Below are 17,534 nucleotides of genomic sequence, written 5' to 3' on the forward strand. Positions count from 1 at the left end.
ATTTACTTCAGGTTAATGAAATCTAAATAACATTAGCATCAGGATTACTCATCAGCTTTGATGAATATCAACAGGAAGAGGCTTGTCTGAAGTGTGCGTGTGTGTGTGTATGTTTGTGTATATACGTGTGTATGTGTGTGAGAGGGAGGTAAATATAGAAGTTTATTAGAGCCATAACTCGTTAGACACCAAAGGAAACTGAACAATAAAGTTGAAGGCCAACTGCACATTGCAGCCTAATCTTAGACCTATCAGTCAGGAGCCAAAAAAAAAAAACACGTTGAAAACCTGACAGATGCTTCTACATCACTATTTGTTCAACTCTGTGGTTGCAGAGAATTCACACACTCACTTAAATTAGGTCTTATTCAGCAGAATTCTGTCTCTTACACTTTTGAAATACATTTCCACAGATATAAAAGTGATTCAGAGAGGTCTTCACCAATGTCACGTCAGAGATTCTGGTGCCCATTCAAACAAATGTCACATCATTGGACTTCTGAACAGAATAACAATCCTAGACATATTTTCCTCTCTTATGCATGGTTTCTCAAGTCCTGGTAGATATAACAGGAGATCATTTTCAAATACTGCAAATGAGTATTTACAGTAACTATCTTCAATAAGCTGGCTGTAGGAGCCATTTATACTTGCTTGTGTTATTGCCACCCTCTAGTGGCATATTTCATTTTTGTGTCTGAGGGGGGAGGGGTTATTTAAGGTCAATCATGATTCTGTCCAAGTGTAGCAAATGGGAAGAGGACACAGTTTTCTACTGTGTTTGGTTTGGGTTGGATGTCGAATTTATGTGTAATTCAATGGCAATGTAAACTATGGACAATGTTTCGGATAAAAAAAGACTTTATTATAAATCAAACAAGAGGATCGGCATTCTGAATCTTAACTAACGCACAAAAAACAAACTACCCCCAGAAACAACCACCAGTAGCCTAAAATATAGGATTTTAGACGCTACACTGGCATTTAAGTTCACAGGTAGTATTTTGTGTTTCCTCATAAAAAACGAGTATTTGTTGACATAAATGTCGATGCTTATATTTTGAAAGGGTTTGAAACGGAAGGTTGGTGAAGTGAGTGATGCCAACGGCAGACAATTAACTGATCATTAACTGCTGGTTATCGCGCAGACAGAGAGAGCGCCGCAGGTCAGAGTGAAATTAATGAAGGAGTGGCTGAGATTAGGGTGCGGACAGTCAGTTGGTTGGCGCTTGGTTGATGGGGAACAAGGTGAGAGTTTTAAAGATGTAAATATATGCTTAATTTTCCTGTGAAACATGGAGTTTGTTAATATTTATCTAATATTCTTTGGTCAACCGTTAACTATTAAAATATGTTGCATTTTAATTCATGACAGGAAGTTTAGTAAATACATGTTTTAAAATATAATTATAGCATTTAAGGTAAAAGATTCATATATTAAAGGAAACTGTTAAAACAACACTTTGAGTTATTAATGGTATTTTATTGATATATTTTGTAGCTCTTATGGTGTGCTCACATACAAAGGCATTCAATAAAGGACTGTGAACCATCAGTTTGAGAAACCATCCTTTCACGCTACATATTATTAAATTCATGTTGAAAACGGGTTACATTTACGTTCGAAATTTGGTGGGAGTGTGACATCTGTTTTACAACTGATCTTTGTCAAATTGTATTTGCAGAATGACAAAGTGAGCGCTCTTAGCAGCAAACTATCTTGTGTTTGTTTCACTCTGGTAATTTTGGCAACAAAAATTTAGGCAGGGAAAGTAAACGATTCAAAAAGCCCATACTTCATACACTTTGTACCTTGGAAATCTTTCATCTTTGTCAATATTTATGTGCTTTTCTGTGGTCCTTAAAATGTAGAACAGTGTACGCATTCTTTTGGTGTATTTTTAAAACGTGTAACAGCAAAGACTGTATTTTTATTTCTATTTCAGTTATAAAATGTTTTGAGTATAATATTAAGATGAGGGCGTTAGCCGGTAATGTCTTTGTCTCTTCTAGTGTATTTACTATGGTGGCTCTGAGGTGCAAACCACTTCGACATTAAACGAAGCACACTTACAAATTCAAAAACATATATATCTTTTCCTTTTTTACTATATATATATATATATATATATATATATAATGGTCTTTACTTATGGAGACACTAAAAAAATAATTAAACACAAACAGAGCAATATTTCATCATTTAATATGTGAACCAAAGAGCCACTTGTGTCTCCAGAGATTCAGGTTGCAGATCCTGATCTAGCAGATGGAAAGTGTGATCCTATCTCTATACAGCAGCTAAAAAAATGTCAACCACTAAAAATTTAAAAAAGATATTTATTGCGTATAATTTCTTCAGAACCTCTTGGCCCCTGTCTATAACTGCCCCTAGCCTGCAGGTCTGGGTCTGGTGCAGTTTTGCTTAGTATGGCTTTTTCAATAATTGTCAATTTTTCACTTCTTTTGCTGAGATAAAGCTGAAATACAGTTTTAGGGGTGCTTTAGCACCCCTAAAACACAGTGTTGGTATCATCTGTGAAAAAAAAAAATTGAAACTACTAATGAGAACTAGGAGGAGGGTGTTAGCATGTCAAACATGTAAGTGTAAGTGCTACATTACAGCCTAATAGAGGCTAGTTAGCGAAGCCACATATGAAGGCATATTGATGGTTTTTCTGTAAAGGTAAGTCTTTTCTCTGACATTAGCACATTTAGCACTAAGATCCTCCTCCTGGATCTTATTGGTTGTTTCTGACCTGCAGTGGTGAATTTCTACAGACTACAATAGGAGGTCTGTGAGGAGATGGAGGACATTGCTATTTTCACAGATTCTCTGACTCGTATTAGACCGTCACAAAAAGTGACAGTTTTAACAAACAAGTAAAACAAATAACAAAAAAATGTTTTCTACATATTTTTTGTGAATTTTTTTCATTTTATTTTTTTTGTAAACTTTAGGGTAATGTATGATTTGTTCCTGTTTCAGGTTTGAAGATGGATTACTTCAACTACTTTGAGAATTTTAATGACACTTACCAGGACTATGACTACAATGCTGCTTTTACGGAGGCTACTCCCCTCTTCCAGCCAGCTGTCGTTTTGGCTGCCTCATATGTGATTGCATGGATTGTAGTATGGATAGGCTTCCCACTCACCATGCTAGCAATTTGTGCATTTCACTCACAGGTGAATAAAGATTACAATATTCTTTCTCTTTTGAATTGCAGAGGTTTCATGTCATAGTGAAAGAGGACTAACTATTTATATTGGACTCACTTTTAATATTTAAAACACCTGGCAATCTAGCAGGGCTATACCCACTGTATTGTATCTAACAAACATTCTGTTTTTTTTTCTGCTGAACTGCAGATTAAAGAAGATAAAGTGGCACCAGTCTTTGTCGTCAATCTCCTACTCTCGGAGCTCATCCAGATATGCTGCTTGTTGTTCCGGGTTTTAAAACCTGACAGTTATGAAGCAATCTGTATTTCTAGAGTGATCTACTATGTTGGTGTGAAGGCCAGTGTTGGCTTCATGATGTGTGTTGCCCTAGAAAGGTAAATAATGCATAGAAGAAAGTTGCACATAGTAGCACAAAGGACAAGTATTCCAATCTAACCTGTCTGTCATTACAGGTTTCTGGTCATCGCCTGGCCATTGTGGTATCGCTTCAAACGAAGCATCAAAGTCTCTGTGTGGATCTGTGCTGCAGTTTGGGTCATAAGTCTTATTGAGTTTCCTAATGCATCATTTCTGTCTTAAGTTTACAAGATAATTTTAAGATCCACCTTCTTCTTTCTCTCCGTCCCACTTCTCATCATTTGTCTAGTCGGGACATTTAAAGATTTATCTGCTGAGTTTGTCCCTCCCAGAAAAAGACTCGGGTTAGTTGGAATTTTGGTGCTGGTGCTGATAACTTGCACAGTGTTGTTCATGTCCTTGATCATCCAGCTCCTGTAAAGGAGATTAATATCTTCAGAAAATGTTGCTGAAAAATGGCATATTGTCTCACCTGCCTCATTCATTCAGTTCAATTAACTTGCAGACCTGGTGGTTAAAAAAGAGCTTGCTTGTTTGTGTTGTTTCAACATTTTGAAAGAGGGAAATGGTGACCTCTGCAGTGCTACAACTGAAACTGCATGAAATGATTTGCAATGTAACTGACTGGTAAAAAAAAAAAAAGTTGGGCAAGACAGAATGTGGTATTTAGGAATGCTATTTATAGTTTTCTGAGATTTTAAATGTTAATCAAAATGTGATTAAAGCTGTCCCTTTTTGCGATCATTTTAATTGAGTGCAGTTTTTTGTGTGTGTAAATTGTAACAATATGTTAAATCAGCTGCGACAGACTGGCGATCTGTCAGTGGTTTACTCCGCCTCTCGCCCAGAACTCTAGCTGGAGATGGGCACCAGTACATCCCAACCCCACTGGGGACAGGAGTGTAAAACTTCTCAGTACTTTTATGCTGTTTCAAAGATCATAAAGCTGAAATTTCAAGATTTTGCTGAAAATTATATTGTGGTGCATTTTTGACTTATTTCACTGAGACAAAGCGTTTTTGGTCTTAGATAGTTTCATGTTAAAAAAGTAAAGGAATTGATCAAACCACCAAAATATACTGATTCTCAGAATTTCTATTCTCAAAGATTGTAAAGCTGAAATTTCAAGATTTTGCTGAAAATTACACATTGGTTCATTTTTGACTTATTTCACTGAGAGAAAGCTTTTTTGGTCTTAGGTAGTTTTATGTTCATAAAACACAGGAATTTTTCAACCCACCAAAGTCTACTGCTTCTCAGTATTTCTATGCTGTTTCAAAGCTGAAAGTTGAAGATTTTGCTGAAAAATATACATTACTGCATTTTTTTTCACTGACGATGATTAAAGTGTAACCCAGAGTGATATGGCAATTGAGGTCCAAACAACTACCCTGGATACAGTAAGAAATAAATCAGTGAAGACTAAATGTGAAAAACAAATAATACAATGGAGAAAATAATATCAAGTTCTATATGTTGATGTGACTGCAGGGTTGATGAAGACTCAAAGAACAGGTGGTACATCACCCCAGGCATATATTCAAGCACTTGATCACTGATGAAGTGCTCCAGGACATCATTATTTTTTGAAACGGCATAGAAATACTGAGAAGCAGTATATTTTGGGGGTTTGAAAAATTCCTGTTTTATGAACATAAAACTGTGTAAGGCCAAAAAACGCTTTATCTCAGTGAAATAAGTCAAAAGTGCCAACGTGTGGAGGTCCAATGTTGGGATGGAGTGGCGTCTCCGCAGGACGTGGCAACGTGTCTTTCTCTTTCTGAAAAACTTGAAAAAGCGTATTCGACAGGTTTTGACTGTAAGACAACCTTGCATCATGACAGACAGAAGTGGAAGGAAGGACCTGTCCCTGAGAGCTTCCGTTCACTTGCTAAACATGTCAATAATATCAATCACAACATTTCTTCCCCTTAACAGGGAACAGTTCAATGAATTCCATCATAAAATAGTTAAAAAGTCATTGAGTCACTTAGACGGCAATAAGTTACATAATTTAACAGGATCACATGATGCAGAGCCATAAACAAACAGCATCAAGTCAGCGTTAGTTAGAGCATTATAGATAATGGAGCTGTCACCATAGTTTTCCTTCAAATCCAAAAGCAAAGCAATTTAATTAATTGAATTATTTATTTAATTAGACCTACGTCATATTTTATTTTTAGCCCAAAATCATCAAGAACTTTTGATAGTGCAGGGATGTCCAAACTACCAGATTTTATTGGCTCGCAGCAAATTCTGCAAATATACTTGAATATGCTCGGCACAAAAAGCTTGAGCTCAACTCTGTTGCACTTCTGAGTTTCAACAGGAGATGGAGTCAGCCACAGAAACTGAATTTAATTCATATTCATGCTGAGCTGGACAGGCTTGTCTCAGGATAAGAACTGATAAAGTCATGAAGAGTAAAAAAACATTACATTTAATAATATATTCTGGTGCATACTATTTTGTGTTTCATGTTCAAATATTAACAGTGTTTGTCTTGTTTTCATGATATAACGAGTAGTTAAAAAAGAGATAATTTACTTAATATAACGATTACTTAGCGATAACTACTAATAAATCAAACAGTTAAAATATTACATTGGTATTTGTTTACTGACGTAATCTTTCTTGTCACTCTTGTAGCAAGCAGCATTCTACTAATACATTATTTCTTGACAAATTCCTCATCTAAGATAACCAAATCATCCTTACATAGTGTAAATATCTCAATGGAGTAACTACATTTATACTTCATCTTGTTATTGTTTCTATCTTCAGTTATTAACCTCTGAGATAACCTCTGAGCCTTGTTCCAAAATGAGTCTCTAAGAAACTAATCATTCTACTGACACTGTTTTTGTCCAAACAGTGTCAGACAAATCAATTCCATATTTTCTCTCTGTTATATTTGTGCAGCTGTCATACATTTTATTTAAGGACAACTTGTTCTAAGTACAAGAATGTACGTTTACTGTTTGATCTCTCTCTGATCTGCACAATACTCGTCCAATCATGTGCAGATAACAATTTTATCACAATCTGAGCATTGTTTATTTCTGTGTTTGTAAGTAATGTCAGTGTTGCACTTCATTCCCTTCCTTCTCAATTTCAAGACCCAGACCTGTTTTTCATAAATTCTCCTGCGTCTTTCTAAAACACATGCTCAAAATATTAAGATTGCTTAAATCTTTATGTCTAAGCAACACCAACGAGAGCAGGTCTGTTGCCATCTCTAGAAAAAAACACTTCTTTGGTGGTATGAAATACATTTTACATTTTTACAACTCTCTATAGTACATGATAAACTGATGCCTTTTGTTATATCAAGTTCTGTCCTTTTACACCTGATGCACATATTAAAACAATTTGGGAGTATATTCATTCCACATTTGCAACACATTATGCTGTACTTTGCTTTTTCATATTTCTTTTTGTTGCCATTCATATTTAGGGCAACAAAAAACAATTATTAAAGTGTTTTCCTCAAAAATGTTTATTTAAATTTTTTTGTTAATGAATAACAACCCATCATACGTGGAATATAATAATGGAAGTATGACATTCATTTTTGTGAAATTTAAATTTTATTAAAAGTTTTAAAAGTACAAAGTCATATAAATTTTATCTCATAGATTGTATTTGAGACAACCAATAGCTTATTTATTATGTCAAGTGGATTTTTTGTCTAAAAAGTACATGTAATGTATTTTTGGTACGATTTTTATTTTCCACTTGCTTATTTAAAAATATATATATACTTTGGCTTTCTAGGCTTTATTGCCAATTTGTTTCTCTGTTTTGCTTTTGGTTAATCCTGAGTTATTCAAAAGTTAAATGAAATTACAGTCTTGTTTCATGACCAATTGAATTGCATTTTCCCATTTTTTTTAACCATATTTGCTGTCATCATTCAGATCTATAAAAAAAAATAACTTGCAAGCTCATTGGCTGCTTTTTTTATTTAACCCCTCTTTTAAAAAATAAAAAGATGCATTTTAACAGATAATTTAATGCGTAACAACTAAATAAAAGGACTTGTTGTTGAATGGTCGGACTAACACACCACTACACGAAGGACTCTGGTTCAAATCCCTCTAAGCACAGGATTAAGTGGAAATGCATTTAGGGGTCTGGAACTGTCATTCCAAAGAGATTGTATGGTAGTGAGGTGAATCCAGCAATGAGAACTGTTAACTCGTGGTGGCGAGTCGGAGCGATGACGTCTGTAGTAGAATGTGAGATTCTACACCACTTTGTGGTTTTGGCATCATCTCAGGAGAATCCCTAGTAAACACACAGCCTTTGCACACACATGACATATGTTAAATCCAACCATATGTCTCATGTGAAATCATATTAAATCCTCCCATATGTCCCATATCTTCTAAGTCTAATTCCTTTGTTAGTGATGAAAAAACTGTCAGAGACCAAAAACGCTTTATCTCAGTAACATAAGGTAAATGACAAATTCACAATTTTTTTCAGCAAAATACTCAACTTTTACCTTTATAATGTTTGAAACAGTATAGAAATGCTGAGAAGGAGTGGTTTTTGTGGTTTGAAGCATGATCAAAGTCTAATTCCTGTGTTTCATCAAGAAAAAAGACTGTAATCCCAAAAACGCTTTATCTCAGTGAGACAAGTGAAAAATGCATAAATGTGATTTTATTCAGCAAAATATTCAACTTTCAGCTTTATAATCTTTGAAACAGCATTGAAATGCTGAGAGGCAATAGTTTTTGTGGTTGAAGCATAAACAAAGTCTGATTCCTGTTTTTTTCAAAAAGAGCTTTTGGAGATCAAAAACGCTTTATCTCAGTGAGAGAAGTGAAAAATGGACAAATATGAATTTTTCAGCAAAATATTCAACTTTCCGCTTTGTAATCTCTGAAACAGCATAGAAATGCTAAGAAGCAGTCATTTTTGTGGTTGAAGCATGAACAAAGTCTAATTCCTGTCTCATATTAAATCCTCCCAAATGTCCCATGTTAAATCGCCCCATATGTCTCATCCATGTTAAATCCTTCCATATGTCCCTTATTAAGTTCTCCTGCATTTCGCCATTATAAGTCCACCCATATGTCCCATATTAAGTTGTCCTGGATGTCTCCATATTAAATTCTCCCATATGTCCCATATGAAATCCTCCCTTGTGGGTATGGGAGGCTTTATTTTATTTGAACTTCATCAAAATGCTGAGAAGCAGTAGTTCTAATTGTTTGAAGCTGGAACAAAATCTAAATCTTGTGTATCATGAAAGCTGAGGGTGAGAGAGCCAAAAACTTTACCTCAACGAAAGAAATGAAAAATGGACAATCTGTGAATTTTCAGCACTACATTCAATTTTTAGCCTTATTATCTTTGATACAGCAAAGAAATGTTGAGAGACTGTAGTTATGATTGTTCGAAAATGTGGCTGTGGCTTAGTGGGAAGGATTTTGAAAACCAGAAGGTTGTGAGTTTGATCCCAGATTCATATTTTCAGATGTTGAGCTGTAGTTTTCTCATTCTGACTTGATGAGAAAATAATTAAATCTTCACTGTGATCTTTTCTTCAACCTGGAATCATCAAGCTTACATTGTATGAGTTCATTCGTGTTAAATAATTTTACAGAATGAGTTAAGTTTCGATTTGATCAAATATTGCATCAATGCAAGCCTTTTGTAATTTTTATTTGGAATGGCATAAATTGCATTTATGCTGATTTTTCTCCCCCCCCAAAAAAAAAATGGAATCCATGGGCTGAAGGTAATATTTTTTTGCATTCTGTGTTATTTGCTTTAATGTATTTGTAAGTCTAGCTCTATTCCATAGTTTTCCATTCATCCATCCATTTTCCGGTCATCCTTCTCCCTAACAGGGTCTGGAGGTGCTGGTGTCTCTCCAGCTGCGTTCCAGGCGAGAGGCGGGGTCACCTGGACAGGTCGCCAGTCTGTCGCAGGGCAACACAGAGACAAACAGGACAAACAACCATGCACACACACACTCACACCAAAGGAGAATTTGGGAAGGCCAATCAACCTGACAGTCATGTTTTTGGACTGTGGGAGGAAGCCGGAGAACCCGGAGAGAACCCATCATGCACAGGGAGAACATGCAAACCCCATGCAGAAAGACCCCGGGCCGGGAATCAAACCCAGGACCTTCTTGCTGCAAGGCAACAGCGCTACCAACTGCGCCACTGTGCAGCCCCTCCATAGTTTTTGAATTTAACTTTTAGTTTGAAAAGATTTTTCTTGAATTAATTTCTCTGCAATCTGCAGTTTCTGTGCTAAACTCCATCCATCCATCCATCCATCCATCCATCCATCCATCCATCCATCCATCCATCCATCCATCCATCCATTCTTACACCCTTGTCCCTTGTGGGGTCAGGAGGTGCTGGTGCCTACTTCCAGCTAATGTTCTGGGCTTGAGGCAGGGCTGCGAAACAACATACAAATTATATATATAATAATGTCAAGCGCAAGTATTTATTATACAAGATTAGTGATAAAATGGGATGTTGTTGATGCAGAAGTCAGGCTGCAGGCTCTCGAAGGTGCAGTCAGACGTGGCCATGGCACAGCCGCCACAGTGGCACCTCAAAGCAACTGGGTAGGTGACGACAGGGTCAACTCCAGGCAAACAGTCAGGAAACTCAAATGTCTTGTAGTACAATTCCCCATATGTGCACACATGCTGAATTGGTTTGCTCAACACTATCTTCATGTTGGGATCCTGGAAACAAGCAAATGGATAAACAGATAATAAGAATCTGTTTATCTCAGTGTAGGACAAAAGTCCTACACTGAGACTTTCAATAACAGGTCATGGAAAGCTGGTGGAAGTGACGGCCCAATTTATGAAGTCAACTCAAACCAATCCAAATACCTCTCTGACTGAAGACTGTTTCTCTTTGACCATCTCATGATGGTCCTGACATGCTAACAGGTTGATTTCGAGGCAGCAGAGAAGATAATTCACAGTAACACGGCCTGAATGACACAATCAGCTGTTGGCAAGCACCTCTAATTTAAATCATTCTCGTTTGCCCCTCTTTTAATCATTTCTCCGCTCTTTGGTTCTGCCCTTCATTTATAAAAGCCCCCTTTCAATTATTCTAAGATTTGGGTCATGATCTACTTCTGTTGGTAATAGTTTCTAAAAACAATACGGTACATAGTTGTCATGGTTTTGCATTCTAGCAACTATCTGACAGTAGAAAGCAATCACTGGCTGCTTTTTTATTAACCATAGAATTGCATAAATTGAAATTACAAACATAAATTTTGTTAATGGAAAGACGCCAAGTCCGAAAAGAACTCACATTTTGGTAAAAAGTGCAGACAAAGATTTTCGCCCTGTTGTAATGCAAATGCAGCTGTTGCCACGTTTTACATCACCAAACTAAACTGCCTACTCTTAAGGCATTTTGAGCTACATCTCATGATTATAAATGACATGTAAGTTTTAAAAAATTCTAAACAATAGAAAACATCAGAAAGCCCACACTGACAGACAGCTTCAAATGATGTTTGGATTTATATTGTACCAACCGATGATTATTATCTGCAGCATCTTTACACAGTTGATTAAAATGATTCACTCTCCACTGATATCAAAATGTTTTCTCAATATCACCTGACAAGAAATTTAATTGTTATGAACGAAAAGCAGGATGCATTCAGCATGAATAATAGTTGCTTACCAGCTACAGTCTCTTCAAACAACATTGTCTCTTTGATCAAATTGCTCAACGTGCATTGATGACATAATTTCTGTTTTTGAAATAAATTCATCTAATTTTAAGACAAAAACAATAAAACCATGACTTGTTCTCATGAAAAATCCAGGACTTGTATAAATTTTGTACTTTTTGAATTCTGCTCATTTGGTTTTAAGTTGTTTGTAAGTTGAACTTCTATTCTTTTTTGTACTGTTTTAACTTTTAAACATCTAAAAAAAAAAACACCAAAATACTTCCACTTTTATAGTCAGTACAGTTTGCACTGACTATAACATGCTGTACGGTTAGTGCATGTTTTGTGTGAGACTGGGTGTCAAAATGATAGCAGAAAAATTATTGTGTCTTCGAAAATAAAAGTTTTGTTATTGACTGGGAAGAATGATCTGATAATGAAGGTTTCTGAGCAAGTATTATACTTATGGAACTGATAATGGAGGTTTCAGTGAAGATGTTGTTTCTTCTTTTTCCAACCAAAACTCTTTTGAATCAGGTTTGATTTAAGGACAGAGGTATCAATTAACCAGAGATGGGAGAAACTGAGAGACACTCCCTACAGGAGAGAGATGAGTGGAAGGCATCGTGTACGTGACTGATAAGATATAAAAGGAGAAGTTTCATTTCTTCTTCCTTCTTCTTACTTTTCTTTTCTCACATGCTGATCTCTGATACTTACTCTGATTTTCTAAAAATAAATCTAAAGACAAATGTGCATTTCTCTGATTGATTCAGTGTATCTCTCTTTATCAAAATGAAAAAAAAAAACATTCCTAAACAATTTCTAGTCTGAATTGTTTAGAAACAAATTTGAATTTCTAGTCTGAATTAACAGCTGCTGCTGTATCATTAATAACTGATGAGGTGGTATAATGAATCTGCATGCACCTTAGAAAGTACACAGTTTCACCCCTGAACCAGTTTATATTAGACACTAATAAGAAACATTTTCAGCTTTATAAATGAACACTCTACCAAGTAATGTTCTGCTTCTGCCAAGTTTGATAAACATACAGTCTTAACTTCTGTAAATTAAAGTTGTTGTTTTTACAAAATAACCTAAGTAGTATGTGGGATCAGCATTTCATTCTGGAAGTAGATTGGTATAACTAAAAATCCCCAAAGCTAACAATGTATGCAAAGTTCTGACAGGAAATAGAAAAGTGAATGGAGCCCTCTTTTATTTTTTGGTTTACCCAATCTATACCAATTTAAGATGAATTCCTTTCATGGATCTCCTACAAGACCACAACAGTCTCTCCAAACAGTAAATGAGCAGGCTTGACTCGCTTCCATTTCATTTCAATTTCTAGATTTTTGTTTTGAGCATCACCACCCACCTTGGTGGTGCAGTATCCACTGCAGATGGTCGTTTCCACTCTGTGGCACCGAGAGCAGCCTCTCTTCTCCAGAGATATTGTCTTGTTGATGAGCTGGCAGTGTGGAAGCTGGAAGGCTGCTGCTAACAGAAAAAAGGTCACTCACTCATTCATCACAGATTCCTGTTTGTGCTTTTCTCATCAAAATACATTAACTGTGTAGGTAACAATTGTTGTTCTAGAAATATTCATATCAGAATATCCAGGAATGTTTTGGCCACCTTGATCCAAAACATTCCTCCAAATGCAATGAGAATCTTTAGATTTGGAGTTACATTTTTCTGGAAATTTTACTCCTTAGTAATTTTAAACCACCTTGTCATTAGCTTTCACAATAAATCTAAAGGTGAACTTTAAGGGGTTCTTTTTCTCATTTAGACATATACATGCAGAATAATCAATTTTAACAAATATATGATTATCTTTATCTTCAGTCTTTTGAATTCACAGAAACATCCATCATCATAGTGAATCTGATTGACCAGAAATTAACTTCAGCTGTCCTGGTGGTATTTTCCTACATGTTACAGTAACAGGAATTCTCCATGTCACCATGTTAATCCTTTTAGCCAAAAATCTTGACGGAGAATGAGTGACAACCGGTCAGTTTTTGATTCAAATGAGTTGTATGCAAATCAACAAAAGAATAATTTCATAAAAGCAAATCCAAAGTTCTGGAATGTCCAAAACTGTTTTTGAAAAACAGTGTATTCAGTCAGAGCAGGCTGGATTTTTGTTTTGTATGTCATCGTTAAAACTATCATCATTATTGCATTGAACCTGGGTCCTCCGCTTCGATACTCCCCATTCTAGAACTGCACTTCATCTTTGAAGGACCCAACCAAACAGAGGTGAGGATTGCAGTTTCTAAGGACCAGACTTATGGACAAGACCAAGAGAGGTGGATCCAGCAGCAGTTGGAGTTGGCCCAGAAGGAGTTATACGAGGATATTGAGGTCTTGCCTTCTCCACTGCTGCTGGAGGAACAAGGACTGGAGTCAGATTATGATCAGCTGAAGAACGTGTTGCTCACCCCTCAACAGGATTACTTCACCTGTTCAACAATCACTGTGACAGATTTCCCTGGTCGTTTCTCCAGTGCACCAGAACATTATTTTTTATTTAGATTTAGAAGAGAATTTTTGTCCACTTTGTGAACAGTTTAAAAAATACTCTGTTATGTTAGAAACAATTTTTGAGTTCTATGACTTATTCATTCAGAGAAAATGATCCACCACACCAGTAACTCCCCGGCTCCTCCCACCGGCCCCTCTGAGCCCTCTGCCAGTTCCAGCCAACCTTCCTTCCAAGACCCAAGCTCCTCCATGGATCCTCCTGCGCCACCTCTGGACCAACTTCCATGGGTCTACCTCCTGTGCCGCATCCATGAATCCGCCTCCTGCATGAAACTGGTCTCCAGCCCTGCTTTCATGGGTCCGCCTCCTTCATCGCTGCCCACCAGATTCCTTGCCCCACCCTAAGCCACTTATTTGAAACTGAGTTTATTTTGTTTTGTTTTTCCTTGAACTCTAGCCCCCTGTTTGGCACCCCTCCAGCCATCCTAGTTGGGCTGTTTTGTGTTTTGGGATATTTCTTTTTTTGGGTGCCTGGTAGCCAGCCTTGGATGGGGGGTACTGTAAGAATTTGGTTTTTGTGTGTATTAATTTAGGTTTCTTGATTGCTCCCAGCTGTGTCTCATTGACACTGATTACCCCTTGAGTATTTAACCCCACCTGTGTTCTCTGCTCCTTGTCGGGTCCTTGTATCTACTGTCATTTGTTGTGTCTCCCCAGTGCCTGTTTTTGTTATTTGAATTGCTACTAATTCTGAGCTCCAAGTCTTCTGCTCACCTGTGCTGCCTGGATTTTTGTATTTTGTATGTCATCATTAAAACCACCATCATTATTGCATTGAACCTGGGTCCTCTGCTTTGTAATAGAAAATACATTTTTTAGCCTTATTTAATTCTCAATGGAACTGATGATACTTTCTTTATCATTTATTTACTCATTAATCTGCTGTGTTTTGTAATTTCTGCAAGATGTGTGTTTTCCATGAAAGAAGTTTCCAGATAGTGTTTCGATGTTTCCACAGCAGTGATAATGGAAAAGTTCTGAAGACATCTTGAGTAAAATGTTTGATCTGGAAATTGTCTTAAAGGACTGACATGTGTGAAAATGTTGTTTGACCCTGTCCCCATGAGTAACTGACAAAGAAGAAATAGAATTTTCTCCTGCTCTCTTTTCTGCCATAAAACATCCCCTCAAAGAGATGGAAGATAGTTCATGGGTTGGGGTTAAGAATTGTCTCTGTGGTTCATTTGGAAATAGAGATCAGACTTTGGGTGCGTCTTTGCCTTGCTGTGACTTTCTAGTGATTTGTGTCATTCAGGGCTCTTCTCCTGACTACGCTCAGTGAGACAAGTCTTCGAATGCTTTTGCCTTCGAATAAAGAGACTTAAAGACAAAGATCAATCTTTCTGTATTTATTGAAACATATTAACATTCCTTAAAAAAATAATTCTATAACAGCTTCAATAATTTAGAATTTGAATGTGGATAGATGACCTCACAGTCTGAGAGATTTTGAGAACTTATCTAGACATGGGAAGATAATAGACTCCCATTAAACAAATTGTTGAGAAGCTGTGGCGGCGCAAGGGTTAGCACGCCCCATGTTTGGAGGCCTCAGTCCTCAACGCGGACGTCGAGGGTTCGACTCCCGGTCCCGGCAACCCTTTCCGCATATCTTCCCCCCTCTCCTTGCCCACTTTCCTGTTTGCCTACTGTTGAAAAAACGAGCCACTAATGCTGCAAAAACTCTTTGGAGAAAAACACGATAAAAAAATAAAATTGTTGAGAAGATGTTAGTCTAAGGATGTGAAAATTCTGCAAGATATTTATGTCTGACAGCTGCAGCTGATACAGAAAGCTGCTGCTGGCGCTCTTACTAAAACCAGGAAGATAGAGCACATACCAGTTCCTGCTTTAGGCAGCTCTAAAGTCCCTACACTGGCTTCCTGTAGCTCAAAGAATAGCCTTTAAAATCGTGTTAGTTTATAAATCACTGAACACTTTAGCAACACAATACATTAAAGATGTGCTGTTGTACTTCTGAGGTCTTCTTGTTCTGGTCTGCTCTGCATCCCCAGAACCAGAATCAAACATGGAGAAGCAGCTTTCAGCTTCTATGCACCACAAATCTGGAACAAACTTCCAGAAAACTACAAAACCACTAAAACAACGAGTGTCTTTAAATCGAGACTAGAAACCTACCTGTTTAGAGTTGCCTTTGAAGCATAATCAACTAAAACTTTAATGATGGTACTCGACTAAATGTAATCTTTTGATTGTTGATTCCATGTTGCATTGTGTTTTTTGTGTTTTTATGATGTAAAGAACTTTGGAATGGCTTGTTGCTAAAATGTACTATACAAATTAAATTGTATTGATTGATTATAATATTTTTTGTTATTATTATTCCAGATGTGTTTGTTTTTCAGTTGAATTGAACAGGATATGTGTCTCATTGCATGCAGAAAAAGTTTGGAACTAATTTCTTACATCATAAAAAGCTAGCATTTTAACAGAGATGTGTACATTTTTGAAGGTTATGTCCATCATATATTCTCTCATCCTCTCAATATAAGTTATTACAATGTTCTTGTTGTATAAAACTAGTGTTAAAATTATTATAAAGATTACTTGTTTGGGCCAGGGACCAAATGAATAAAGAGGCTCCTAGGAACAAACACTCCAAAAGTGAGAACTTCACTCTCTTTTCCTGAGCCATCATCCTGAAAGAAAAAACAAAATGAGGATTTATTTTTAGTTAACTTTTTTCATGATCTCATTTTAAGTATTAAGCACTGTCTTATTAAAATATAAATGTATATATTTGAGGGGTTGCACAGTGGCGCTGTTGCCTTGCAGCAAGAAGGTCCTGGGTTCGATTCCTGACCAGGGTCTTTCTGCACAGAGTTTGCATGTTCTCCCTGTGCATGCGTGGGTTCTCTCCGGGTTCCTCCCACAGTCCGTAAGCATGACTGTTAGGTTAATTGATCCTGAACGCAGCTGGAGATCGGCACCAGCAACTCCCGACCCCGTTAGGGAGAAGGGTGATCAGAAAATGGATGGATGTATATGTTTGACCCTTTACTTTTTGGAAGTACTGGGTTTTGTAACAGATGTACTAATAATTTAAAACAAAGTACATATCCTCATCATAAAATGAAACTTTAGGATGAGGCATTTTCTTTTTGCCACTTCTTCACATTGTGAATTAATAGACATTAATGTAAATCGCCCAGCTGTGAATAGTAGCAAAGACTTACCTCCTGGGTGTCTTCAGGCAGTGTGATGGGGAAAATGACCCTGCTCTGATTTTATACAGCAGAGATGAGCTTATTGGATCAACTCTAATTTCCTGATTTTGGTCCAAGGACGGAACATTTTTAAAACCTTTGTTCATCCCAGGGATCAACCTCTCACTGAGTCATTTCAACATCCTGGTACACTAAGTATCAGGATTAAGAACTGGGCTTTGCTCAAGGTTACTGGAACTGTGGCAGAGCTGCTAGGGCATCAGATCAACCTGATGTTAATATGAAACGACATAAGAAAATTAAGTTAAATGACGCCAAGCTATAAATTTAGTAAACTAAGAAGAATTTGGCTTTTTATACCAGATATGCATCTAAAAACTTATATGTCATTGAAAAGCTGATTTATTTCAGCAGTTTAATTGAAAACGTGGGTAAAGTTCCCAAAAATTTTTAGTCAAGAGTAACATTACTTCAACATAATATTACTCAAGTAAAAGTAAAAAGTATCCATCCAAGAAACTACTTAAGAAAGAGTAAAAAGGGTACTTAAGAAAT

The 17,534-nt window shown here is 36.7% G+C and overlaps 2 protein-coding genes across 3 annotated transcripts; one reads left to right on the top strand and one right to left on the bottom strand.

Moving 5' to 3' along the window:
* Positions 1–1,114: 1,114 nt before the first annotated feature.
* Positions 1,115–4,293, top strand: LOC129353976 (ovarian cancer G-protein coupled receptor 1-like). The gene is made up of 4 exons (XM_055023430.1): positions 1,115–1,248; positions 2,990–3,189; positions 3,373–3,560; positions 3,639–4,293. The coding sequence occupies exons 1-4, from the start codon at positions 1,182–1,184 to the stop codon at positions 3,763–3,765; spliced, it is 582 nt and encodes a 193-aa protein (XP_054879405.1). The 5' UTR covers positions 1,115–1,181; the 3' UTR covers positions 3,766–4,293.
* Positions 4,294–10,028: 5,735 nt separating this feature from the next.
* LOC129353969 (gonadotropin subunit beta-2-like) lies at positions 10,029–16,997 on the bottom strand. 2 transcript variants are annotated; one of them, XM_055023419.1, is made up of 4 exons: positions 16,989–16,997; positions 16,360–16,451; positions 12,617–12,735; positions 10,029–10,273 (listed from the first exon to the last, which is right to left on the bottom strand). In XM_055023419.1, the coding sequence occupies exons 2-4, from the start codon at positions 16,448–16,450 to the stop codon at positions 10,040–10,042; spliced, it is 444 nt and encodes a 147-aa protein (XP_054879394.1). In that variant the 5' UTR covers position 16,451; positions 16,989–16,997; the 3' UTR covers positions 10,029–10,039. The 2 variants fall into 2 exon arrangements, with proteins under 2 accessions (XP_054879394.1, XP_054879393.1); XM_055023418.1 differs by having other exon boundaries at positions 12,617–12,738.
* Between the last annotated feature and the right edge of the window lie 537 nt (positions 16,998–17,534).

This window comes from Poeciliopsis prolifica, unplaced genomic scaffold (genome assembly GCF_027474105.1).
Source record: "Poeciliopsis prolifica strain line A6 unplaced genomic scaffold, Auburn_PproV2 SCAFFOLD100, whole genome shotgun sequence".
Taxonomy (NCBI): Eukaryota; Metazoa; Chordata; class Actinopteri; order Cyprinodontiformes; family Poeciliidae; genus Poeciliopsis; species Poeciliopsis prolifica.